At 43.7% G+C, this 23,636-nt stretch overlaps 1 protein-coding gene across 2 annotated transcripts in view; it reads right to left on the reverse strand.

The window, feature by feature from the left end:
• LOC126243305 (E3 SUMO-protein ligase ZBED1) overlaps positions 1 to 23,328 on the reverse strand; it is a 57,691-nt gene extending 34,363 nt beyond the window's left edge. For both annotated transcript variants that reach the window (XM_049948154.1, XM_049948153.1), the window contains exon 1: positions 21,814 to 23,328. In XM_049948154.1, the coding sequence (XP_049804111.1) occupies positions 21,814 to 22,908 (1,095 nt within the window). In that variant the 5' untranslated portion in view covers positions 22,909 to 23,328. The remainder of the gene's footprint in view (positions 1 to 21,813) is intronic.
• Positions 23,329 to 23,636: the final 308 nt, after the last annotated feature.

The raw sequence follows: 23,636 nt of genomic DNA on the forward strand, positions 1-23,636 counted from the left end.
TTTCTGGCATTGAAGTTAGACTTTGCCAGCTTAAGAGACTGCTGGCAGCAGATCACCAGCAAGAGATGACGTACTACGCTTCATGGCGTGTCATCCACCCTGATGCCACCCACTCCGACCAGGGTCGCTCCCCTAGGGCGCCACCCAGCCACAGCAAAGGCCACCTGGCACGGTGGCCATTGCTGGGAGTCCCAATGCCCTAGAGTGATGGGCATTTACTCCTTGGCATATGTGGGGAGTTAATGGCGCAGGCATCAGCAGATGATCCCTGTGTTGTCAGGGGGCTACAACCAACAGGGTACACGGTGGCCCCACCACAACTGACTTGCTACCACGCTGGATATGAGGCACAAAGAAGTCCATGGTCATTGTCGGCACAGAAAGTGACAATGCATAGGCGTGGTGGAAAATGTACCCAGGAAGGTGTCCTCGCCCAAGACAAGGAGAATGTGCGGGACTGCAATGCGATGACGAGAAAGTGGGCTAAAGATCTCAGTGCAAGATGGATTCAATGCACCATGTAAGGCACCCTTCCCCAATTGGCTCACTCTTCGGGAAAATTTTGAAAACTAGAGGCCAAACCCTACAGGGGACCATCACACAAAGGCTGAAACATGCGAGACTCCTCTGAGTCGCCTCTTACGACAGGCAGGAATACCTCAGGCCTATTCTAACCCCCGGACCTGCAGGGGAGGGGAAGTAGATATGTGTTTCAAAGTTTTACTGGCTTTCAAAGTAGTCATCAGCATTTTTGTAGGAAGAGCTTAGCAGTCCCTGATGTGTTGACAGTTCGAGCAGTGCGGTCTATTGCCCGACGAATTTGTAGCAGTTCTGAAGCAAATGCCATGAATGAGAGGACTACCATTTGAGGGTGCGAAAGGGTGGGGGGTAGTTCTCTGACATAGAGGCTCGAGCATAGTGCTCAGCAAAGTGCTCTGCAACAGCATTTGTGTCGGTAGGGCCATTTATGTTAACACCAGGAACACGTGTTGGGGTCTGGTACCCAAAAACTCATTTGATCTTTGCCCAGACTTGAAAAGGTGATGTATGGCACCCAAAGGTCAAGATGTATCACTCCCAACACTCCTTTTCCCATCTTCAGTTTAGAAATCGAGTTGAACTCATGAGGGCTTAAGTCAGGGGAGTGCAGTAAGTGGTATAGCACCTAGCAACCCCATCAGTCAAACAAATCAGTAACAGCTTGCACTGTAAGTGCTTGAGCATTGTCCTGCAAAATGATGGTCAGGTCCTGCAGAAAGTGTCATCATTTCTGTATCTATGTTGTTCATTTTTGGAACACAACGTAATACCAGATTAGAGACAGAAGTGATGACACTTTCTGCAGGACCTGACCATCATTTTGCAGGACAATGCTCAAGCACGTAAAGTGCAAGATGTTACTGATTTGTTTGACTGATTGTGCTGCTAAGTGCTACACCACCTACTGCACTCCCCTGACTTAAGCCCTTGTGAGTTCAAATTAATTTATAAAGTGAAGGAAACACTTCACGGCATTTGCTTCAGAACTGCTACAAATCTGTCAGGAAATAGACCGCACTGCTCGAACTGTCAACACAACTGGCACTGCTAAGAATATCCTACGACTTCCACATCGCTGGCAATGGGTTATACACAATGCTGGTGACTACTTTGAAGGTCAGTAAAACTCGGTAAATAAATAGTTGCCACTATTAAAGTTCAAATCCTGGTATATTTTTAATAGGCCTATATTAATCATTAGAGCTATTGCATTTATGTGACTTGTATACCCAAGCAGCATCCCTCATGTACCACTAAAAAGAAATGGTACTAACAATAATTACTTTCACAGGAATTCCACCTCATACTCAGAAGGATGACAGTATTTGTTTTTATGAGTCCTGTTCCACCACAAATGTGATTATTTATAAATTTGGTTGTATTATGTAAGGTACTTCTTTGTTTTTTATTCTATAATAAAGAAATAATACTTTTTTTTTTACTACAGTACATCAAGTTCCAACATATAAAAAAATTTAGTCTCCAATAAAAATTAAAATTACACAGAAAATTGTTGTGACTGTCCCATTCTATCACGAGGAATGGCCCTACAATTGCTTGAATTTTAGACCTATATTGTGTGTCCACAATAAAAGGCAAATAAGTCTGTTGTAATACTGAAAAGCTTTGGTTGGTTGGTTTTGGGGTTTGATGGGGGCTAAACATTGAGGTCATCAGTCCCCAGTTCCAAACAGACATACTTGCAAAAGGCATATACAGTAAAAGCGTAACCTCTGCACCCAGAGGGAGGGAACACCAAGGGATACAGAGCTAAAATGAACACTGCAGTAACACAAAATAGAGGACACTTAAAGGAGCAGAGCAAATAGTTGACTAGAGTAAAACAGACTACAGTGGTTGATGGATCAGGTAAAAGGTCAACCACTCAACTACAAACGAAGAACCTCCAGCTGGAAAGCATTGATAGAGGTACCAACACAACTTGTTACCATAAAAGAAACTATTTTGGTATCCATGTCACAATTAAAAGTTGCTGGAGTGGGTGTAGCCTGAGAAATCATGCAAGAGCGCCCACACTAGAGCGAGTGATAAAACACAGCTGCACGGATAAAACGTAAAACTGAGTCAGCTGTAGAGGCATCGTCACCGAGAGTTAAAGGAAGTGCAGCTGGTAAATTAAACGACTGCCGCAAGGGGGCTAAAAGGGGGCAGTCCATCAGAAGATGGACCACCGTCAGCCCTGCATCACAGCGACACTTGGGGGGGTTCTCAGGACGAAGGAGATAGCTGTGGGTCAACCGTGTATGTCCAATTCGGAGACGGCAGAGGACAACTGAGTCCCTACGCGTGCCCCTCAAGGATGAGTTCCATGCGGCCGTGGATGACTTGACCATGCGGAGCTTACTTGGCGTGTTCAAGACAGACCATTCAGAGCTCCAGACATTGCGGACCTTGCGATGTAGGACTGACCGGAGGTCTCTTTCCACGAGACCAAGCTCCCGGGGTGGCCTGCTTGGCCAACCGATCGACACATTCATTTCCTGGAATGCCGATGTGGCCCGGGGTCCACACAAACGTCGCTGAACGACCACACTCGGCGAGAGCAAAAACAGCATTTTGAATACCGCGCACCAAAGGGTCCCAAGAAAAACATCCCAAGAAAAACACTGGTCGAGTGCTTGCAATCCACTCAGGGAGTCACTGGATATGACAAATGACTCCCCAGGGCAGGAGGAAAGGTGAGCGCATGCAAGATAAAGAGCAACCAGCTCCGCAGTGAAAACACTGCTCCCACAAGGCAGGGAATGCTGCTCAACATAATCGCCATGGATGAAAGCAAACCCAGTGCGTCCATCAACCACAGAACCATGTGCATTGCGAAATGAGGCAAGAAGAACCAGGAATTGTTGACGAATATTGGCAGGTGGAACGGAGGACTTGGAATCGCAGGACAAATCCAAGCAAAGCTGCAAGCGAGGGAGGGACCAAGGAGGGGTAGAAGAGAGGGCCGGAAGGATGGAGGAAGGGGAAAAGACTCGAGTGACGAGAGAAGGGAACGAACGCGGACCGCGATCCGGAGACCCGACCTAGCCCGCCGTCGTGGGGAGGGGAGTGCAGAAGATGGAAAAAGGAGCCTGTGGTTTGGATGGTCGGGTGAGGCATGGATGCGGGCGATGTATGATACAAGCAACTGTTGTCGGCGGAATCGTAGGGGAGGGATTCCAGCTTCTACAAGAAGGCTAGTCACTGGACAAGTGCGGAAGGCACCTCTCGCCAGTCTGACGCCACAATGGAGAATCGGGTCAAGGGTCTGCAACACTGAAGGTGCTGCTGAGTCATACACCACGCTCCTGTAGTCGAGACGGGACTGGACTTAGGTCTTATAGAGCTGTAGGAGGGTTGTTCGTGCAGCCCCCCAAACGGTGTGGCTGAGGCAGGGAAAGATGTTGAGGTGCCGCCAGCACCGTTGTTTAAGCTCGCAAAGATGAGGTGTCCAAGTGAGCTGAGCATTAAACAGCATGCCAAGGAAGCGATGCGTCTCCTCAATACGAAGGAGTTCATTGGCAAGGTAGAGCTCTGGATGGATGTGGACTGTTCGACGACGACAGAAATGCATCACTCGGGTCTTAGAGGCTGAGAACTGAAAACCATGGTTGGATGCCCAAAAATGTGCCTTATGATAGCTCCCTGCAGCTGCTGTTCAGCGACACTGATGCTTGGGGAACTATAATAAAGACAAAAGTCATCGGCATATAGAGAGGAACAGACCGATGAGCCCACCGCAGCCGCAAGACCATTAATCGCCATCAAAAAGAGGGGAACACTGAGAACCGAGCCCTGCGGGACACCGCTCACCTGAATATGAGCAGAGCTAAAATATGAGCCAAGGAGCGATTGGAGAGAAAATTCCGTAGAAAAATCGGAAGTGGTTCCTGTAAGCCCCATTCGTGCAGCGTAGCAAGGATGTGATGGCACCAGGTGGTATCATACGCCTTCCGAAGATCAAAGAAAACAGCAACTAGATGTTCTCGCTGAGTAAAAGCTGTACGAATAGCCGACTCTAGCGAGACTAAATTGTCGATCGCTGAGCGGCCCTGACGGAAGCCCCCCCTGTCGCTGGGCTAGGAGGCCCTGAGCTTTGAGGATCCACATGAGCTGCCAACTCACAATCCGTTCCAGGAATTTGCACATAACGTTGGTAAGGCTGATAGGGCGATAGCTATCAACCACCAGTGGATCTGCACCAGGTTTCACACCCTCCGTCCAGATGTGGTTAAACAGGGCAAGTAATTCATCTTGACAGTGCGTTGAGAGATGGCGAAGAAACTGGCTGTGAATTCGGTCTGTACCTGGAGAGGTATCGGGGCAAGCTGTATGGGCACTTTGGAACTCTCATTCACTAAATGGGGCGTTGTATCGTGTGAAACGACAACTGCGTACGCTCAGCCTGCTCTTTAATTGCGCGGAATTCTGCGCTGTAGCCTCATGTCATGGAAATATGAGCGAAGTACTCTGCGAGATGTTCGGCGATGGCGATTGGGTCAGTACAAAGTCTACCCCGAAGAGAAAGGCAAGGGACAGACGCATGAGGGCGAAAGCAAAAATGCGTCGAACCTGCGACCACGCCTGAGATGGGGAGGTGCGAGAACCTATGGTGGCAACATATCGTTCCCGGCAATACCGTTTGCTCCGCCGGATTAACCGCTGAGCCTGGGCCCGCAGCCGTTTAAAGGCAACCAGATTCTCTACCGAAGGATGACGCCAGTGGCGTTGCAGGGCTCGCTGGCAGTCCTGTATAGCTTCTGCAATCTCTGGTGTCCACCAAGGGACTGACTTACGCCTTAGGGTACTTGAAGAGCAGGAGACAGTTGCCTCGGCAGCAGAAACAATGGCCATAGTGACCTCTTCCACCGCCAAATCAATGTCACCAGGAAGCGGAGCAATGGCCATAGTAGCTGTCCAATCAGCTCCACGAAGAGACCATCGTGGCAGCTGGTCAGGGGGTTGGGATTGAAGAAGAGAAACCAGGATAGTAGGAAAGTGGTCGCTACCACAGAGGTCGTCGTGGACCCTCCAACTGGGGTATGGAAGAAGACCTGGGCCACTAAGCGAGAGGTCAATGGCCGAGTATGTGCCATGAGTCAAGCTAAAATATGTGGGAGCACCAGTGTTAAGGAGGCAAATGTCCTGCTGTGCCAAGAGAGCCTCAACGTTCCTATCCTGGCCCAAGATCTGGGCCCCACTTCATTAAGGGTGGTGGGCATTAAAGTTCCCCAAAAGGAGGAATGGCGGGGGGAGCTGGGTGAACAAGGCAGCTAGGTTGGCAAGAGGGTCAACCTCATCCGGGGGAAGGTAGAGGGAACAGATGGTAAGCTCCATTCCTGCCCACACTCTAACAGCCACAGCCTCGAGAGCCGTGTGAAGTGGCACTGAGGCACTAGGAACAGTGGCAAGAACATAAACACAGGCACAGCCAGACACCCTGTCGTATTCTACGTGGTTCTTATAGTAACCCTGGTAGCCACAGAGGGAGGGGGTTCGCTGAACAGGAAACCAGGTTTCCTGTAGAGCCAGACAAGTGGCAGGGAAGCAGCACAAAAGCTGTTTCAACTCAGCAAGGTGGTGTAAAAAACAACGGCAATTCCATTGAAGGATAATGGTATCCAACTGTGAAGACTTGAAAGAACCGGGAGGGGGGGGATAGGTTACGCCTTAGAAGCACTCGCCACCACCGATTGCGAAATAGCCTGGTCAACTTCCATAGGAGCTGCAGGTCGAACAACATCTAGCTCCTGAGGGGAAACTAGATGCTCCACATCATCTTCAGGTGCAGTGGTCTCTATGTCCTTCTCCTTTTGCTTTTTCTTCTTTTTGGTAGGTCCTGTTTGTCCCTCAGGTTATCAGGCTGGGTGGGCTTTTCTGACCCAGTCTCACGGACCGAGGAAGACCTGGAAGCCCTATGGACCCTCAGGTGGTGGCTTTTTCAGCCACTGGCTGACATCTGGAGGGGCAGTAACAATGGAAGGGAGGGCACCAAGCGATCCCTTCCCTGCGAGGGGAGCCGGAGGAGTCTGGCACTCTCTGGCTCAGAGGTGGGGATTGAAGTCCCCAAAGAAGGACGGGTTGTTACTCCCGATGTTGGTAACAGGGGAGCAACGGAAGAGGGTGTTCCCCCAACTATCTGGGGGGCAGGAATAGACGGTCAGGCTAGAGGGCCCACAAAAAGCGGCTGAGCTTGGGGGCTCGTCGCCAGGGATGGCGACATCGAAGCTGCTGCAGCAAATGTCGATGAAATGCGCACAGGAGCAAGTCGGTCGTACTTGCGTTTAGCCTCTGTGTAAATGAGCCTGTCCAAGGTCTTATACTCCATAATCTTCCATTCTTTTTGATAAACCACGCAGCCTGATGAGCAAGGTGACTGTTTCTGTATGCAGTTGACACAAACAGGAGGCGGTGAACACGGGAGATTGGGGTGGGAGGCACATCCACAATCCCGACAGGTAGGGTTGGCATCACATCTCGATGACATATGCCCAAACCTCCAGCACTTAAAGCTGCGCATGGGAGGAGGGACGTAAGGCTTAACATCACATCAATATATCATCACCTTGACCTTCTCGGGCAGGGTGTCTCCCTCGAAAGCCAAGATGAAGGCGCTGATGGCGACCCTACTATCTTTAGGTCCCCTGAAGACACGTCATACAAAGTGGACACCGCGGCGTTCCAGATTTGCATGGAGCTCGTCGTCAGACTGCAACAACAGGTCACGATGAAAAATAAGTCCCTGAACCATATTGAGGCTCTTATGAGGTGTAATGGAGACTGCAACATCACCGAGCTTGTCACAAGCAAGCAATGCCCGTGACTGCTCCAGACCTCATTTTAGACATGCCCTCAACTTCTCCAAACTTGTCCTCTAAATTTTCCACAAAAAACTGAGGCTTTGTGGTCAGAAATGGGTCCCCATCTGTTCGGCTGCAAACCAGAAATTGAGGAGAATACGTCTCACCAGGTAATTTAGACTGCCGTTCCTTCCCTGGTGTGGACAGGGAAGGGAACGATTTGGGGTCATACTGTAAAGCATTGAACTTTCGTTTCTTAGAGACTCGTGCTTGCGCACTATTCATATTTTGTTTCATGGTGGTCCTATGAGCAGCTAGGGGAAGGACTGTCCAAACAGACAGAGCCCCGCTTGCCTGGGTAAGCCTAATACAACCGGGGGGTGGCAGGTTCCCCAGAGGTCGCCCGCTAGCAACTGTTCTGCCTCAACAGCCATGCGTCTCCTCGGCGCGCAGCACACCTTGAGATTGAGGTTTTTTTTATAGGGGTTTATACCATCCTCATGACCCAGGCAGTTAAGCCAAGATCCCCGGGCTCTGTACTGTGCAACGTTCCACCGTCGCACATTACGGTGGTCGTTGAAACACGCTCAGAGCTTACGGTATTGTGGGCTGGTGGCGCTTCCCAGTCCCCAGCTCAGGGACCCCAGGGTCACCAAGCCCGTACCCAGCAACTAAATGCTAAGCCCCTGAGGGGCTGAAAAGCTTTAATATTTGTCCAAAGTAAAATCTTGAAGCATCCACTTCTCCAATAAAAAGACATTGTCAACAAAAATATTCACACATTTGCTCTGCAAAGAGTTTCTCGTGTAAAGGCAGCAAAACTGTATCCATAAAGAGAAGGCCTGTTACTGGTTAATTTGGTACAATTATATAACCCTACCATCAGTTCATATTCAAAACATTGGTAAATTTTCAAAATTTTTATTTGATATATTTTATGACGCAAGACTTATGTCACCAGATTCCCACAGAATAATTATCATTACATTGCTACATAAAGCGAAAACATAGATAAATGTGTGACCTATCACATTATCTGTCTCACATTTCATTTCACATCTGCGAACTGCTGACAGGAATAGTGTGCAGGTGAGAGTTAAGGAAAGCTACAGGGGCACTACATAAAAATTAATCAGTTTCCGAAAGGGAAAGATATAAATCTGATCTTACCTGTAATAACAGAAGGGACAACTGGGGAAAAAAGACGATAGACTGTTTCTCTTCAGATAATTTGTGAATCACAGAAAGTATTTGACAATGTTGAGTGGAATACGTTTGAACTTCTGAATAAATTGGGAACGGTGGTGGTGTGCAACACATGCCACCAACGTCATTACCATCACTGCAACAGGAGATTTCATATCCCACACTGCATCTCGAAGTATGCCAGTGGTACAGAGATTGTTAAGTGAAATGGTTGTCTCGGAAACATCCGACCTAAAGTACAGATAGTGGTGGTTGTTTCAAACAAATGACTATGGTAGAAAGTACCATCCTTATAAAAGCTTAAGTTCGAGGTTTGATGATGTTACATTATTTAATATTTGTTTCACAGCCATCAACAGTGAAAACTCTAAGCAAATCTGTAAACATGGATACAACTGGTCATTGTTGTGTAATACAATCCATTAATATGAAAGATCTTAACCAACTTATACTAAAGCTGAGCTAGAAACTACTCTGGGGGAGTCTACTCATTCATGCCAACTGTAAAATATTGGGCAGCAGATGTGTTATAATAATAAATCCTATTAAACAGAAAGCAACAGAAGATATTGTTAATGGTGTTTTTTGAAGAATTATTGAGTGGTTTTCTGAAAACGGATTCCCCATTAATTTTGGAAAAAAAAGGACGCTATTCAATTCTGTACAAGAAGTCATACAAACAATTTATGTAGCACATGAACAAGAGTCAATGAGTAGAATGATCCAAATTTTTGAGTGCTCATATCAATGAAAACTTGAACTGTAAAAAAGCATATTACTGAGCTTCTCAAACACTCAAGTTCAGCTAGTTTTGCTCCTTGTATAATTACTGATCTCAGAAACAAACAAACCAATCTCCTGACATATTTAGCATATTTTCACTCAATAATGTCTCATGGAATAATTTTCAGTGGTAACTCACCACTTAGAAATGAAGTACCGATTACACAAAAGCAAAGCGAGCAGAAAAAAATAAAATGTGGTGTTCATTGGCAGTTGTCATGTAGGTACATTGCCAAGGAGTTATGTATTTTAACTGCATCATCACAATACATATATTAATGAAATTCATCATAAGTATGCCATTGCAATTCGAGAAGAATAATGATCTCCACACATACAACATTAGAGGAAAAAATTACTGTTGGCAGTAATTGGGATATCAGATCCTGAAAGTAATTACTGGTCAGCTATTCTGTCTCCTTGTTACTGCAAATAGTTCATGGTACAGTACTGCAGAACTCAAGACTCACATCCGATGATGATGACTCTGGGTATATTTGATTCGATCAGTGGTGATCTTGCAATTAGCAATTTATTTTCAGTAGTTACCTCATACAACAAAAAGTGAATGTGATCACAATTTGCAACAAATAAAATACTCAAGTTAGTCAATAAACCATTTCACTTGCTCCTGTGGTGATCCGAAAACAACAGTATTCCATGATGTCAGGGCATTTTGACTCATCTAATTATTTGACTTGCACATATATGCAGAGAAAATTTCTTGCTTAGTGCCCTAAACCAGTGGTATTGCACAGCACTCTAACTTATAACTATACCTGCATCCAATGATAACACAGCAAAAATCTGATAAACATACTTTTTTTGCACCAGCACCAATAAATTTTTCATCTCAGGAGTGTTGTAACTAGAGGTTACATGTATAACTCTGACCAGACACTGAATGTCTGGCCATCCTGTAAGATGGATAGCCGGTGGCCGGATATTCAGCCGAACATCATCCCAAAGCACGCCATACCACGTACATCTGAGCAAGCCTTCGGAGGTCAGTGTGGATGATCAGGCAGGTTTTGGTAAACACAGACATTTTAGTTCACGAGTGAACCAAGTGAATGATATACTGACTGACCTGACTATTCTATTGGTTGTGAATTGTGATCACATTCACGTTTTGTTATATGAGATAACTACTGAAAACAATTTGTTAATTGCAAGATAAATTACAAAAAATGTTATCAGAGAACGTGTGGATATAAACAGTGACAATAATAAGTTTTCCATTTGTTTGTTGTATAAAATTCAAATTTCTTGTGGCAGAGAAGAAAGAAAAGCAGCTGTGTACCAAAGACTTAGCTTGTTATTTATTCTGTTGATTTGAATTGCTTTGTAACACTGATCCACAACGTGTTTGTCCCTAGATATGATGATTAATATTGCCAAGTATGTGCCTATTTACTGAATATATCATTTATGTAAACTGGTTAGGGATGCACAGATGTTTTTGTGAAATGCAGTAATAAAAAATCACTCACAACTAATAGTAAATATCTAATCTATCCTAAACCCAATATTTTTATCGTTTAATAGGTACTTCCGCTACGAAAAATTATTTGAGAAAGAAACATCCAATTAAATTCCAAGCAATTAATAAAGGATAGTCACTGCTGTGCCTACACCATCTTTCACCACATCTGGTATAAGGTTGTCTTCAACATCGACAGAAAAGAAATGAACTGTCAGAATTATTTGGAAGGAAATTGTTTTGGTATGTAAATGACACAGAAGCCAAAAAATATTATTATCACTTCTAGACAGGATTGGATTTAGATGACTCCTAAAATAAGCTGTGTCCTGTTATAAATTGCCACATTGTACAAACATTCCCCCAAAAAAATGTTCCTGGCATCATGACAGAATTTATGAAAAAATAAAAGAAACATTTGAGATACTCTTACGGTTTCTCGAACATCAGATATATGGGACTATTTGTAAAGCAATGCCAGATTCCTGAATGTCACTGCTTTTCATTGTCTTCTGAATTCCTGCTGGAACATGGGAGTTATTGCTATGAAGCCTTTTCCAAGCTCTCACGGGAGTAAATTGGAGAATATGTAGCATGGGAGAGTAATACTATCACAGATCGCTGGGATATGGATGAAACCAAAACAAATTTACTTATTCATGACAGTTGTGCTAGCTGTTTCATCCAGTTGCTTCAGAGGGTTATAATAAAACTGAGCCATAAACGTCTAGCCTCAGGCACAGAAATGATCACTACTGGTAGGCATCTCATAGTGAATGAACAATAATACATCCACACTAGATGCCTGCATACTATAATTTCAAATGTTGCACTTTTCTTCCTGTATTACAAGACATACTGGCTGGCCGGAACTTACCTTAAGGAGCGGAATTTCATGACACTCCCAAATAGAAATGAATGAAATGTGCAGCATTAGCCTCTCGGAACCGAGAGCTGGCTGAAACCTGAAGTAGATAGCTCCAAAACATTTAGTGAGGCATGGAGCATACATTGAAAAGGCAGATTAGACACAATAGAGAGGAACGTTCATTACTGATGACAAAAATATTGTGACTATCAAGGTCGAAATTGAGTCTGGTGTGAAGTATCTAGACACGAGTAGTAGCACACTGGACTCGCATTCGGGAGGACGACGGTTCAATCCCATCTCCGGCCATCCTGATTTAGGTTTTCCGTGATTTCCCTAAATCGTTTCAGGCAAATGCCGGGATGGTTCCTTTGAAAGGGCATGGCCGATTTCCTTCCCAATCCTTCCCTAACCCGAGTTTGCGCTCCGTCTCTAATGACCTCGTTGTCGACGGGACGTTAAACACTAACCACCAACCAACCACGAGTAGTAGGCCTAGGTGATTACAGATGTTTTTGCCAGCCAAACAAGGAAAGTCTGCATTCAGTAGTGCAGGAATACCCATATCACGTTATATTAGCTGGTGGTGACTTAGCAAATTTACTGAATATAGACTGAGATGCCAATAGATTCACTGCAGGTGGTACAGAAAGACATAGAAAAGTGCTTTTAACAAATAGTTGGGCAATGCAAGTGCAATGGAAGAATTTTAGACCTCAAAGCTACAAACCATGAACCATGGACAATAATACCATGGACCTTGTTGTTGGAGGTGAGGCTTACGTGCTTCAGCAATATAGATAGCCATACCGTAGGTGCAACAACAACGGAGGGGTATCTGAGAGGCCAGACAAATGAGTGGTTCCTGAAGAGGGGCAGCACCCTTTTCAGTAGTTGCAGGGTCAACAGTCTGGATGACTGACTGATCTGGCCTTGTAACATTAACCAAAACAGCCTTGCTGTGCTGGTACTGCGCATGGCTGGAAGCAAGGGGAAACTACAGGAGTAATTTTTCCCAAGGGTATACAGCTTTACTGTATGCTTAAATGATGATGGAGTCCTCTTGGGTAAAATATTCCAGAGGCAAAATAGTCTCCCATTCGGATCTCCAGGCGGGGACTACTCAGGAGGACATCATTCTCAGGAGAAAGAAAACTGATGTACTACATATTGGAGTGTGGAATTCAGATCCTTTAGTTGGGCAGGAGTGCGGGTAAGCAACTACAAACAGCATAGTGAACACCTTATTGTGGTCAAGATAGACACGAAGCCCACGCCTACTACAGTAATACAAGTTTATGTGCCAACTAGCTCTGCAGATGACGAAGAAATTGAAGAAATGTATGCTGAGATAAAATAAATTATTCAGAAGTGAAGGGAGACGACAATTTAATAGTCATGGGTGACTGGAATTCAATAGAAGGAAAAGGTAGAGAAGGAAACGTAGTAGGTGAATATGGATTGGGGGTAAGAAATGAAAGAGGAAGCCGCCTGGTAGAATTTTGCACAGAGCATAACTTAATCATAGCTAACACTTGGTTCAAGAATCATAAAAGAAGGTTGTATACATGGAAGAAGCCTGGAGATACTAACAGGTTTCAGATAAATTATATAATGCTAAGACAGAGATTTAGGAACCAGGCTTTAATTGTAAGACATTTCCAGGGGCAGATGTGGACTCTGACCACAATCTATTGGTTAAGAACTGTAGATTAAAACTGAAGGAACTGCAAAAAGGTGGGGATTTAAGAACATGGGACCTACAAAAGCTGACTAAACCAGAGGTTGTACAGAGCTTCAGGGAGAGCATAAGGGAACAATTGACAAGAATGGGGGAAAGAAATACAGTAGAAGAAGAATGGGTAGCTTTGAGGGATGAAGTAGTGAAGGTAGCAGAGGATCAAGTACGTAAAAAGACGAGGGCTAGTAGAAATCCTTGGGTAACAGAATAAATATTGAATTTAATTGATGAAAGGAGACAATATAAAACTGCAGTGAATGAAGCAGTCAAAAAGGAATACAAATGTCTCAAAAATGAGATCGACAGGAAGTGCAAAATGGCTAAGCAGGCATGGATAGAGGACAAATGTAAGGATGTAGAGGCTTATCTCACTAGTGGTAATATAGATACTGCCTACAGGAAAATTAAGGAGACCTTTGGAGAAAACAGAACCACTTGTATGAATATCAAGAGCTCAGATGGTAACCCAGTTCTATGCAAAGAAGGGAAAGCAGAAAGGTGGAAGGAGTATATAGAGGGTCTATACAAGGGTGATGTATTTGAGGGCAATATTATGGAAATGGAAGAGGATGTAGATGAAGACGAAATTGGAGATATGATACTACGTGAAGAGTTTGGCAGAGCACTGAAAGACCTAAGTCGAAACAAAGCTCCGGGAGTAGACAACATTCCATTAGAACTACCAACGGCCTTGGGAGAGCCGGTCCTGACAAAACTCTACCATCTGGTGAGCAAAATGTATGGGACAGGCGAAATACCCTCAGACTTCAAGAAGAAAATAATAATTCCAATCCCCCAGAAAGCAGGTGTTGACAGATGTGAAAATTACCGAACTATCAGTTTAATAAGACACAGCTGCAAAATACTAACATGAATTGGCGAATGGAAAAACTGGTAGAAGCTGACCTCTGGGAAGATCAATTTGGATTCCGTAGAAATGTTGGAGCCCGTGGGGCAATAATGACCCTCTGACTTATCTTACAAGATAGATTAAGGAAAGGCAAACCTACGTTTGTAGCATTTGTAGACTTACAGAAAGCTTTTGACAATGCTGACTGGAATACTCTCTTTCAAATTCTGAAGGTGGCAGGGGTCAAATACAGGAAACAAAAGGCTGTTTACAATTTGCTCAGAAAACAGATGGTAGTTATACGAGTCAACGGGCATGAAAGGGAAGCAGTAGTTTGGAAGGGAGTGAGACAGGGCTATAAGCTTATGTTATTCAACCTGATGTTATTCAATCAGTATATTTAGCAAGCAGTAAAGGAAACAAAAGAAAAATTTGGAGTAGAAAATTAAACCCACGGAGAAGAAATAAAAACTTTGTGGTTTGCCGATGATATTGTAATTCTGTCAGAGACAGCAAAGGGCCTGGAACAGCAGTTGAATGGAATGGACAATCTCTTTAAAGGAGGATATAAGATGAACAACAACAAAATCAAAATGAGGATAATGGACTGTAATCGAATTACGTCGGGTGATGCTGAGGGAATCAGATTAGGAAATGAGACACTTAAAGTAATAGACAAGTTTTGCGGTTTGGGGAGCAAAATAACTGATGATGGTCGAAGTAGAGAGGATATAAAATGCAGACTGGCAATGGCAAGGAAAGCATTTCTAAAGAAGAGAAACTTGTTAACATTGAGTATAGATTTAAGTGTCAGGAAGTCTTTTCTGAAAGTTTTTTTTTTGGAGTGTAGCCATGTATACAAGTGAAACATGGACGATAAGTAGTTTGGACAAGAAGAGAACAGAAGCTTTCGAAATGTGGTGCTACAGACGAATGCTGAAGATTAGATGGGTACATCACGTAACTAATGAGGAGGTATTGAATAGAATTGGGGAGAAGAGAAATTTGTGGCACAACTTGACTAGAAGAAGGGATTGGTTGGATCACCAATTTAGTATTGGAGGGCAGTGTGGAGGATAAAAATCATAGAGGGAGACCAAGAGATGAATACACTAAGCAGATTCAGAAGGATGTAGGTTGCAGTAGGTACTGGGAGATGATGAAGCTTGCACAGGATAGAGTAGCATGAAGAACTGAATCAAACCAGTCTCTGGACTGAAGACCACAACAACAGCTACAAACAGGCCTGACCTTATTGACAGTGTCTGTGGAAAGATAGGAATTAGTGACCACCATGCCGCAATAGTGACGATCATTGCTAAAGTTAGTAAATCTCTGAAGTACTATACTCCACACGGCGAGGGAAGAGCTCTGACAGTTGACGTGGCCTTGGCTCACATGCTTCACGCATTCACGAGGGCCAATCAGATCATGAGCTTTTGTTTACATTACTGTGGCAACGCCCCAGCATTGTGGTTGTGCTGGGCAACCGCTGCTTTCAGTTAGTTGCGTCACGTGCTATGCTCAGGTTTGTATGTATGTGTGCATTCTGTTACTTCTGTGAGTTTCTTGCCGTGTGTAAGTGGAAAATGGCTACCTGTAGTGCAGAGAAGAGAGCTTTAGCGAAAGGAGCTACGCTGAAATCCCAAACATGTGAATTTATATGCAGATTGCATGTTTACTTTGAAAGGGAAAGGGACAATGGTGGGCCTTTGACATCAGTGAGTAAACTGGTTGACAGAGTGGCAGAAGCATTGAACATCTCTACAGCGACAGTGAAGAGAGTCACAAATGATAAGGAGGCTGCCTATTTGGCTGCGAAACTGTTATTGTGACACCTGGATACTCAAGGAAGAGATTGTGTCGTGTGACCGAAAAGGACAACTTTGACGAACGTTTTATCAGGCAACACACAGACGCGTACTACAAGAGAAAGTAGTATCTGACACTTAAAAAAGTTGATGGCATCACAGTAGGACAGTGGTTAGTTCACAGGCAGAACAAGTCTCTCCACTGTTTTGAAAAAAATTGGCTTCCATTGGAAAAAGTTCTCAGGACAAAAGGAATTAATGGAATGTGGAGACATTGTAGCATGGAAATGTCATTTTTTTGCGTGAGTTGCTAGTAATGAATCCGGAAAAGGTAATACGGATTGACGAAACACGGGTCAACGTGCATCATGCATGTTCCATTGCATGGACAGACGACATGCGCGACGGAACTGGTAAGGGAGGGCGACTAATTATAGTTCATGCTGGCTCTATGTACGGTTTTGTGTCTGGGCTATGATGATGTTTGAGTTAAAAAAACTGTCGACTACCACGAGGAGATGGTTTTCTACCAAACGTCAATTCTGGTAATGTTTTTGCAATGGACAATATGCCGTACCATTCTGTACAATTAAATAAGGCACCACCGGCTGTTGCAAGGAGAGATGAAATAGTCACTTGGTTGAAAGGTAGTAAAATAGACTTCGAACAGAATATGCAGAAAGTGGAACTTCTGGAATTAGTGAAATGATACAAGCCACAGAAAATGCATTATGTGATTGATACAGTAGCAGAAAACCACGGCCAAAATGTTATACGTCTTTCACCGTACCACTGCAATTACAACGCAATTGAACTTATCTGGGCTCAAATAAACGCAGATGATGTGGAGCGAAACAAAACCTTTACTTTGCGAGACACAGAGAGGCTGGTAAATAAGGCTGTCACATGAACAACGCCAGAAAATTGGAAGAATGTCGTGAACCACGTGTGGAAAGAGATTACAAGGTCAAACGTAGAAGAAAGTGTAAGAGAAGAACCCGTTCATAATATTGTAATTTCTTTATCAGATGATGAGAACAGTAGCAGTGAAGATACCGAAGACTATGTGGTTGTTCTCCTGCACAAAAAATAGAGATAACGTCCTTATTCGATATTTTACACATAACATTTGTGCAATTTGCTTTACCTAGTTAATGTTGAATAATTTTTATTATATTATTATAAAATCCACAGTTCGGCCTTTGGCCATTTTCAAGTACATTAGCTTATTTATATGTCAAAATATATCAGACTGGTATGAAATACAGCGAATATAACAATATAATAAAAATTGTTGCAGTCAAATGGCTGCAACATCATTAAAGAAAATATTTACGTGTGTGTGTGTGTGTGTGTGTGTGTGAGGTGACAAACATTGGTATCATCAGGAGTGCCCCATGAAAGTGTGACAGGGCGGCTCTTATTCACTATATACATAAATGACCTTATGGATATGGTGAGCAACAATTTACAGCTGTTTGCTTATGACACTGTAGTATATGGGAAGGTGTCATTTTTGAGTGACTAGTCAAGATGACTTACAGGGTGACAATGACTGAATCATATGGGGTGGGGGACATAGATTAGTTACAAACTACAGTGTGCATACACTTTATTCAACATGTAAATATCACTACGGATTTAGATTATGACGTATTCAATATGCCTGCCCTCATTTGCAATGATGTGGCAGACGAATATTAAAATTCTGTTTGACCTGCTGAAGGGTTGGAACATCGATGCTGTCAATGACCTCTAGAATGGCTGTTTTCAGCTCAGCAATGGTTTTGGGGTTATTGCTGTACAATATAGCCCCATAAAAGGGAGTCACTTGTGTTCACATCCAGAGAATGTGGCAACCAATCAATGCCAGTGGCCTCTGGGTACCTCAGAGCCAAAATGCGGTCCCCAGAGTGCTCCTCCAGGACATCAAACAGTTTTTTCCTGCTTTGACGGGGTCGAGCTCCATCTTGCGTGAACCACATCTTGTTGAAAAGAGGCTCATTTTGGATAATGAGGATGAAATCATCTCCCAAAACTTTCACGTACCATTGGGTATTCACTGTGACATCACGGAACATTGCACTGCTTACTCCGTGACCGGACATTGCACACCACACAGTCACCCACAGAGGGTGAAGACACTATCCAATTACGAAATGCAGATTATCAGTCCTCCAAATGTTTCAATTGTGCTTATTGATGAACCCACCCAAATGAAAGTGGGCTTCGTCGCTAAACCAAACCATACAGCGTGAACTAGTTCCCACCAGGCCCTGTGGCCAATTGTGCAGTTTGAACATCGTAACACCAACTGTTCAGAAGTTATGATGAATTTATTTCATATAGTTCAATAACTGTCACCCTGCAGACAGAATTTCTAGTTGGTGTGATGGATGGCAATGCAGATGAGTAGGAAAGACAATCCAGTAATGTTCAAATACAACATCAGTAGTGTACTGCTTGACCAGTAACAGAGATTAAATATCTAGGCGTAACGTTGCAAAACAACATGAAACGGAATGAGCAGGACAGGTTGATAGTATAGACAGCAAATGCTTGATGGTTATTTTTATCAGGAGAATTTTGGGAATGGGTAGCTCATCCATAATGGAGATGGCATACAGAAAGCTAGTATGACCAATTCTTGAGTACTGTTCAAGCTTTTGCGATCCCCACCAGGTTAGATTAAAACAAGAAATCGAAGCCATTCAGAGGTGTGCTACTAAATGTATTGCTGGTAGGTTCAATCAGCTTCCCTGGAGGGAAGACGATGCTCTTTCACAAGGCACTACTGCAGAAATTTAGAGAACCGGCATTTTGGCCAAACTGCACAATGATTTTATTGCCACCAATGTACATCTCGCATATGGACAGCAAAGTTGTGAGAGAAGGAAATGACTAGTAGTGATGCTTGGTACTCTCTGCCACGCACTGGTCAGTGGCTTGCAGAATATGTATGTACATGCAGCCTTTTACTTTATTAAGTAAATTATTTGTAAAACAGCATTGTACACTGTGGGTCAACCGAATGAGGCGTCACTGTTTTAAACAGTGCAGTCCTGTACAACCCCCCCCCCCCCCCCCCCACACACACACACACAAACACAACATTCTCTGACTGCCAAGGCCACACTGCGAGCAGCAGCACATTGTGGGAGAAGCAACTGGGTGGTGATGGTGAGGAGGAGGCTGGTGCGGGGAGGGGGAGGAATAGCAGAGTAGGGATGGGGTACAGTAAAGTCCTGCTTCTGGGAGCATACAGGAACGAGGTAGGGAGAGGGTGAGGCAGCTAGGTGCAGTCTGGAGGTTAGATGGAGAGGGGGTAGAGGGAGGAGAAGGAGGCAGTGGTAAAGGAGGGAGGAGGGCTGTGGGTTCATTAATTGAATACAGGGCTGTTTAGTGCTGAAGAAGATAGGCGTGTAAAGGGCAATGACCAATGAAGGTTGAGGCCAGGAGGATTATGGGTTCGTAGGATGTATTGCAGAATTCAGTAATGCTTGTGTAGGTGGGAAGCATCCCGATGGCACAGGATGCGATTCATTCACTGAACTGAAGAATGTCGTGTTGGGCAGAGTGCTCAGCTAGTTGGTGATCCAGCTGTTTCTTGGCCACAGTTTGTCAGTGGCCATTCATGCTGACAGGTAGCTTGTTGGTTGTCATGCCCACATAGAATGAAGCACAGTGGTTGCAGCATAGCTCATAGATCACATGACTGGTTTCACAGGAAGTCCTGCCTTTGATGGGTAGGTGATGTTTGTAACCGGATTGGAGTAGGCAATGGTGGGAGGATGTGTGGGGCAGATCTTCCATTTAGGTCTATTACAGGGATATGAGCCATAAGGCAAGGGTTGTGTAGGAATGGACAAGGATATTGTGTAGGTTCAGTGGGCAGCAGAATATCACTGTGGGACTGGGAAGGTTAGCGGGTAGGGCATTCCTCAATGAAATGCATGATGAGAACAGTCGAAACCCGATGGAGAATGTGATTCAGTTGCTCCAGTCCTGTGTGGTCATGAGTCACAAGGGGAATGCTCCTTTGTGGCCACAGTGGGTTTTTGGGAGGTGCTGGATGACCGGAAAGATAAGGCAAGGGAGATCTACTTTTGTACACAGTTTGGAGAGCAATTGCAGTCTGTGAAGACCGCAGCGAGATCCTTGGTGTATTTCAAGAAGGACTGCTCATTACTACAGATGTAACACCCATGGGTGGCTAGGATCTTTTTGGGATGGAATGGGTGGCAGCTGTTGATGTGGAGCTTTTGCTGGTGGTTGGTAGGTTTGATGTGGACGGAGGTACTGATGTAGCCATCTTTGAGGTGGAGTTCATGTCGAGGATGGTGGCTTGTTGAGTTGAGGAGAACCAGGTGAAACAAATGGGGGAGAAGATGTTGAGGTTCTGGAGGGATGTGGATAGGGTGTCCTCACCCTCAATGAATCTGAACAAGGTGAGGGTTTGGGATTCTGGGTGGTTAGGACAGATTCCTCTACATGGCCCATAAATAGGTTGGCATAGGATGGTGGCATGAGTGTGCCATAGTTATACCCCAGATTTGTTTGTAGGTGATGCCTTTAAAGAAGAAGTCACGGTGACCAGGAAGGGGGCTGTAGTCACCATGTGATACAGGATCAGGAAATGTGGAGTGTTGGTGGAGTAAGTGGTTGGTATCTTTTCTATAGGAGGGTAGGTTGTGGGTAATAGGCTGAAGATGCTACCTGTGAAACCAATCATGTGATCTACAAACTAAGCTGCAACCACCCACAATGATCCTCCCCCAATTTTAATGTTTACCATTTGTTTCATTCTTCTGCAGAAAATTCTCATCTCTTGAGACCTTTGCAGATGCTTGTGACAATCAGAATCTACACCAGAAAGGAAGTACAGCTATCCCAAAACAATGTTTTAAAGATTCATTACTATTCATTTTCAAATGTAGCAGTAAGAGTTTCAGTGTACTTACCCCTAGTGTCTGTCACTTGGAAAGTCATTTGTGAGAATGACCTACACACATTCTGAACAGGATGGTGTCAAATACGAACAATCTATCTTAAGAGTTTATACAGAATTCACCTCTTACACTGCACATGCAGATACTGTATTTCATATATTTACAATATTAAATAACTGACTGACCCCCCCCCCCCTCGACACACACACACACACACACACACACACACACACACACACACACACACACACACAGAGAGTCAGTGGGGGGGGGGGAGTGGGAAAGGGGGGGGAGAGAGAGAGAGAGAGAGAGAGAGAGAGAGAGAGAGAGAGAGAGAGAGAGAGAGAGAGAGAGAGAGATATATATATATTTAACTAATTGCTTTATTTGAAAGCTACAAATAGCACAAGTAAGACTTGTGGTAAGCAATGTTGTAGGAGAAATGCCTTCAAACTTTCCATTTGTTGTACTGTAATGAATATAACCTCTTAAGTTCATTATGGTACAACAAATGGAAAGTATTAAAACACTTCTCCTACAACATAAACATACATACATGTTCTTCCATTTTTAGAATTCACCTAATAAATAAAAACAAGAAATGATACCTTGAAGACTGGTTAGAGGAAAAAGAAGGTTAGGTAGAAAAATAATCACATTCAGTGTGACAATGCTCAAACATCATGACATTTGACATAAAATAAATAAATAGGCCTATAGGTATTCTACAGGGTGGATACTAAACAAAGAATGGCACAGTTCATTACTCATAAACTTACCTGTAAACTATGAACAAGGCATGGCACCAATGATAGGCCCTTATGCGACAATGCTGTAAGGATTTCTTCCCTTGTTGTGGCAATAACAACAGCAGTAATATGATCTATCTTTAGGTCCCACTCTTGAAATAATGCATCAAAAGTAATACTCCACTGACTCGAGTCCATATCAGCAGCACAGTGTATTGAACATAACACTTTTGTTTCCATTACTGGTTCAACAGACGGCTGGTAATGAACTGACACAGTGATATACAGTTCTCCACTTGCAAGGCTCCATTCCTCTATACTCATTGACATTTCGCTGTTTATACCTGACAGTGCTGACATGGCAGAATCCTTGAAAGAATCATATATCTTGGGTATTATTTCTTCTTCAAGCTTGGTCTTACTTGGTATTTCACATGGTGAACGTAGCGTTGCTATAAGTCTCTGAAATCCACGACCTTCAACAACATCAGGTAACTGTAAATCTAAAATGATAAATTCTGCTATTGCGTCAGACACTGTCTTACCATCCACCATACTATGGATGTGGCTACTAGAATTGTTTTCTTCTGGAAGAATAATGGCAACATTTTGATTGCTCATTCCTTGCGTATTACCCTTCAGGACAACACGAACATTCTGGTTACTAGACGAATCATCGTCTATATTCTGAAGAGTTATATTTGGATCCGTTATAAACTGTATATCTCCCTCAATCTGCACGGTTCCGTCCGCAGCCGTTGTGTAAATATGTGGTGAAAGTCCAGGCAACTTTAGTTTTTTCATTGCGCGCTTTTCCTTGGGATCCATGCTTGGTCTACGGGGCGGCGCTGACGCCTCCAGCTCCAACAACTCGTGGGCATGTTTATTTTGCAAGTGCATTCTTAAATTACTGGTGTTTCGATTATATGTTATTTGCGTCTTGCAAAGTATGCAGACAATCTTTACCTTTGTCAAAATATCTCCCTCATTGGTAGCGGGGAATCCGAAATACTTCCAGTAAATACTCCTCATTGACATCGGCACAACCAACTTCTTATACGTAAATGTGTGTTTTTCTTCCATCATTTTTGCTAACATCATCTGCATTTGTATTTTTGAATCCATGTCTTGGTTTCCTCATAATATTTAAAGGAAATCCATTTTAAATATTCACACTACATACAACACACGCCTAACACTTCGAAGCATGACTTTCACAATCATTTTCATAGAAAACGGCACCCAAGTGTTTAATTTACTGACATTGTCGCTCCACAACACACTACACTACGCTTGTCTAGGCAATCTTAAAACGCACAATTCACTTCAAAATGGATGCCACACATTTCATATACGTTGAAGTTAATACCATGAAGTGATACCGAGAAAAACTACAAAAAGTGTAAACACTTTGTAACTTTAAATTGTTTATCACTCAAAATTTACCGCGATATTTCCGATATAATCAACTTTTGACAAATAGATATCGACGTTCAATCCCTCGTTTTTGGTCGCAAATACTCGCACTGTTCCGACGCCATCAATATCGACTACGTAGTACGTAGGTTTGTGCAAAGATTTCCATAACGGAACATGTGACTCTACTCGCGTCAGAGATATGCAAATAAAAAGTCGTTATCGCCACTAACACGTCCAAAATGTACGTACCTAATTTTTAGAGAGTTTTTTTGCATTAGTTTAGACTGTTATTATTATTATGATTGTTACTGTTTCGTTTGGTCATCTAAAGAACACTTAGAATCATTAGTTCGCTTAGAGGTCGAGTCATACTGGACGTCAACGGAACTGAACGGAAGGGCGACGTAACAGGGAGGCGCCCAAGTTTTGTGCTC

The sequence above is a fragment of the Schistocerca nitens genome, chromosome 1 (genome assembly GCF_023898315.1).
Source record: "Schistocerca nitens isolate TAMUIC-IGC-003100 chromosome 1, iqSchNite1.1, whole genome shotgun sequence".
In the NCBI taxonomy this organism is placed as follows: domain Eukaryota; kingdom Metazoa; phylum Arthropoda; class Insecta; order Orthoptera; family Acrididae; genus Schistocerca; species Schistocerca nitens.